The following is a 3,593-nucleotide window of genomic DNA, read 5'->3' as shown; positions in this document are numbered from 1 at the left end:
CACATAGTGACTAGAGGCTATCCTCGGTCACATAGTGACTGATATCACCTGACTGTGATTGGGCGTCTCTTCTAGGCGCTTGTCCATGGGGATCACGTGACCATGAGCGACGGTACGTTTCGTAACACAAGCTTCCCTCTCCAACCGCCAAGACCCTTTGGCAATTAAACCGTAAGATCCTGTCTTCTCCGTCTGCGCTTCCGCTTCGAGGAAGGAAGTATTCTTGAAACAGTATGCGTGGAGCTGTCGTGTGATTCAGTGGAGGATTGATCATTCGTGCCGATGCTTGACTGTTCTGGTGCAGGACTGCCCAAAGACAAGTATCGTTCTTCGACTTGATCTGCCCAAGACTTCTGATTGGTGCTGGATGATTCAGAATCACTGTTGAACAACTCGACAGTACGTCCACTGCGATGCACTTGAGGGCTTGAGGGACTTAGAGAAGTTCCTTGCTTCGCATTACTGCCAGTGCTTGGATTCGAAGAATCAATACTGGAGTTTCGTGCATAGGCTGCTTTGGGATGCTTGGGTGATAGCGAATCGGGGATTCGTCCTGCATTCCATCGGTCGTTCTTTTGCAATGGTCGTGACCGTGATCGGATACTGTTTTCGGAAGTAGTGTCCATCCGAGGCGTCTTTGGACATTCAAATGCATGATGTCCAATGCAATTGCAGTTCCAGCATCGTCCAGAGAACTGTCCTTGTCCGGATTGTGAACGGCGAGAGTCTTCGCGAGTTCCTTTGAATGGCTGGTTGATCCATTGGTTAATGGAAGGTGAAGACTGCTGGCCTGACTTAGTCGACTGCCGCTGCGTTGTCTTCTTCTTTTTTCCCTTCTGGTTAGGACACGTCGTCGTATGCTGGTCAGGCATACTATCTGCTGAAGAGGAAGATGTAGACGATGAAGTACTGTCATCGTTATCTCCTTGTCGTCTCTTGTCAAATTTCCTTTGGACAATGGCCTTGATACCATGCCATTCTTTTTGACTGAGATCGAGTGATGACATAAGGACTTCCTTCCATATTGACGTAGGGAAGGCCGTCTGATCGTGATGCGATGGATGAGTACGTATGGCACCAATTCGAATGGTATTCATGCCAAGAATATGTTCAGACATTCGATCGATATCCATAGGTTCGTCGTCGTCTTCTTCGGCTTCCTTCTTCTTCTGATCGACACGGTGGTCTCGATTGTCACCTTCGAGAAGAAGTTTGACAAGCTTTGCATTGACCAACTTCGTTACTAATTGCTCAATCTGCTTTTGCATCTTCTTCGTGATCGACGGATCTTTTGAGGGTTCTTTTGATCCACGGGCTGAATCCTTTATTGATTCTTTTGATCCGATAGATGCGCGCTCATCCTTCTTCTTTATTGAAGAAGTCGTCTTCTGCTTCTTCTTTGATACGGCTTGTACGGGCAGGGTTCGATCGATGTTTGGCTTCTTTGCGGGACATTGATCCATTTCGTGCCCTGGCTTTCTGCACCTATAGCATAGGCGTTTCTTGACTGGAAGGTTCCGTACTTGTCGTATTCGTCGTGCCCTGTCGATGTCCATCGCATTGGGATCATCTATATCCATCGATTCTCCTGCATCCATTGAATCATCCTGATTCGTATGCGTGATGAAGTCGAAGATGTTGCTTTTTCCTTTATGGACATTTCGAAGGTCGTTGACTTGTCTTGCACTGTCGCAAGCATCCTCATACGTGGTTGGAGGGTTCGGAGTAAGGAAGACTTTCTCTGCCAACTTTGATTCCAAGCCTCGCTTGAAATAAACGAGCTTGGTATAGTCGTCATCGATTTCAGCATAGCGAAATAGGATGTCGAGATTCCCGATGTAATCGTCGACCTTTCCTTTCTTCTGCCTACACTGGTTGTCGAGTAGCGTTTGCCATGCTTGGTCCTTGGTCGCGACTCCTCCATACTTTTCTTGGAGTGTCATCCGAAAGTCGCGATAAAGTCCTAAATCATCCGATCTTCCTGTAGACGCGATCATCGCTGCTTCCCATGATTCGACCCATTTTGCTGCTGCCGAACCAGGTTCGAAGTGGGATAGGATGAACGTGATTTGACTATAGTCGTCGTTATATATGTGGATGTTTGCCTGGAGATGTCGTTCTCCAGCCTGGAGGAATGATGTAAATGTTCGCTTATCTCCTGCGAACGGTCGGATCTCGCCTAGCTGTAATTCCTCCTTTTCCAATTCTGGTTGTGCAGAATTATACAGCGCGTAGAGATTCATTTCCAGGAGGTATTCCTGCCACTGGAATTCCAGACATGTCGGTCCTGGATGCACTGGTGGTCCATTGGCTGGATCGTATCGTGCTTTGATGGGATTTTGACCAGTAGTTCCCAAACTACCTGTTTGCGCCATGGCCGACTGCGGCCGTAGTGGTACTTCGACGGGCATTGCTGGCCTTCCTCCTTCCGAGGATGTTCTGGTCAAAGGTGTCGTCCTGACTCCTTTCCATAATCCTAACCCATCGTAGGGCTTCCTGGATGTTGGCGTAACGCTGGAGTCACTACTCCTTAGTAAACTTGGATTGATGCCGAGAGGATTCCATTCCTCCCGTCCTTTATCCTTGTTTGATCCTTCGGCGTCCTCTGGCCTTGGATCGACTTGTATTACTTCTCCCCTAGGAAGGTCCGTATGCGTTAGGAATTCGTCCTCGAAATCCTTCGCAATGTCCTTCCGATTATTAATAACCCGTTGAATTTCTTCAACGTCATGTTCGAGCTCTCGGAGCTCCTGCTGTTCTTCTGGGGTTGTAAGGTTCCCCAGCCGTTGTCGTCTTCGCAATGCAATGGCTCGTGTATTCCTGACGTCTGCGAACCAATCCAATTCTTCATTGGTTGCATCGTTCCATGACAACGGCGTCATGTATCCTTTGTCTCCTTGATAGCCTACCGGCTCATCTCCGGAGTCCGATTCGTATTCTTTATTTTCGCGATACGACATCTTGCCTTTTCTTGGTGGCCCTTGATCAATTGTTTATCGACCGCACAGGTCCGTGTCTCCACACAGAGTTCTTCTGGATAGTCACACGGACTACCGCTAGTTCCTTGAATCTTCTTGATTCCGAATTGCCTTCCCTGGGAAGGGCTTTAGCACGTCTTCAACGTGTGCCTCAGTTGAGGGCTTCTCTTCTGGATTACCACACGGGTAACCGCTAGTGTTTGAGTTCGATAGACACACAGATTTTACTTGAACCACACAGATGCGTGGATGACCACACAGGCTCCCCTTCCTTGTCGTACCAAGGTAACCACACAGGTCCTGGAAGTGACCTCACAGGTCTTGATTCTTCTGTAGCGTCCAAGTAGACCCCACTTCTTGTAAGTGGTTCTAAACCTAAACAGGTTGACCTATAGAAAAACCTCTTCCAAATGTTATGAAGCGTTCCCTGCTAGAACGTTCAGAACTACGTGTGCTTTCTCACACGTACTAGTCCACAACGTGGACAGAGACTTAGGTACCAAATATACCTAACGTCCCCAATAGTCAAGCAGACTATTAGCAAGGTTTATAGTGTGGTCAAGCCTAGTAGACGATGTAGCAGTGAGGTCCTCACTCTACCCTTGCTAGGCCTTG

The 3,593-nt window shown here is 48.0% G+C and overlaps 1 protein-coding gene across 1 annotated transcript; it reads right to left on the bottom strand.

Moving 5' to 3' along the window:
- Positions 1-164: 164 nt before the first annotated feature.
- Positions 165-2,960, bottom strand: LAESUDRAFT_765324 (uncharacterized protein; the record flags this gene model as incomplete). Its single annotated transcript, XM_040913640.1, has 1 exon — positions 165-2,960. One exon carries the CDS (start codon positions 2,958-2,960, stop codon positions 165-167), a length of 2,796 nt encoding a protein of 931 aa, XP_040757370.1.
- Positions 2,961-3,593: the final 633 nt, after the last annotated feature.

The sequence above is a fragment of the Laetiporus sulphureus genome (assembly GCF_001632365.1).
Source record: "Laetiporus sulphureus 93-53 unplaced genomic scaffold LAESUscaffold_143, whole genome shotgun sequence".
NCBI lineage: Eukaryota > Fungi > Basidiomycota > Agaricomycetes > Polyporales > Laetiporaceae > Laetiporus > Laetiporus sulphureus.
Note: the sequence above shows the minus strand (reverse complement) of the source record. Positions and strands in the feature narration are given on the sequence as shown.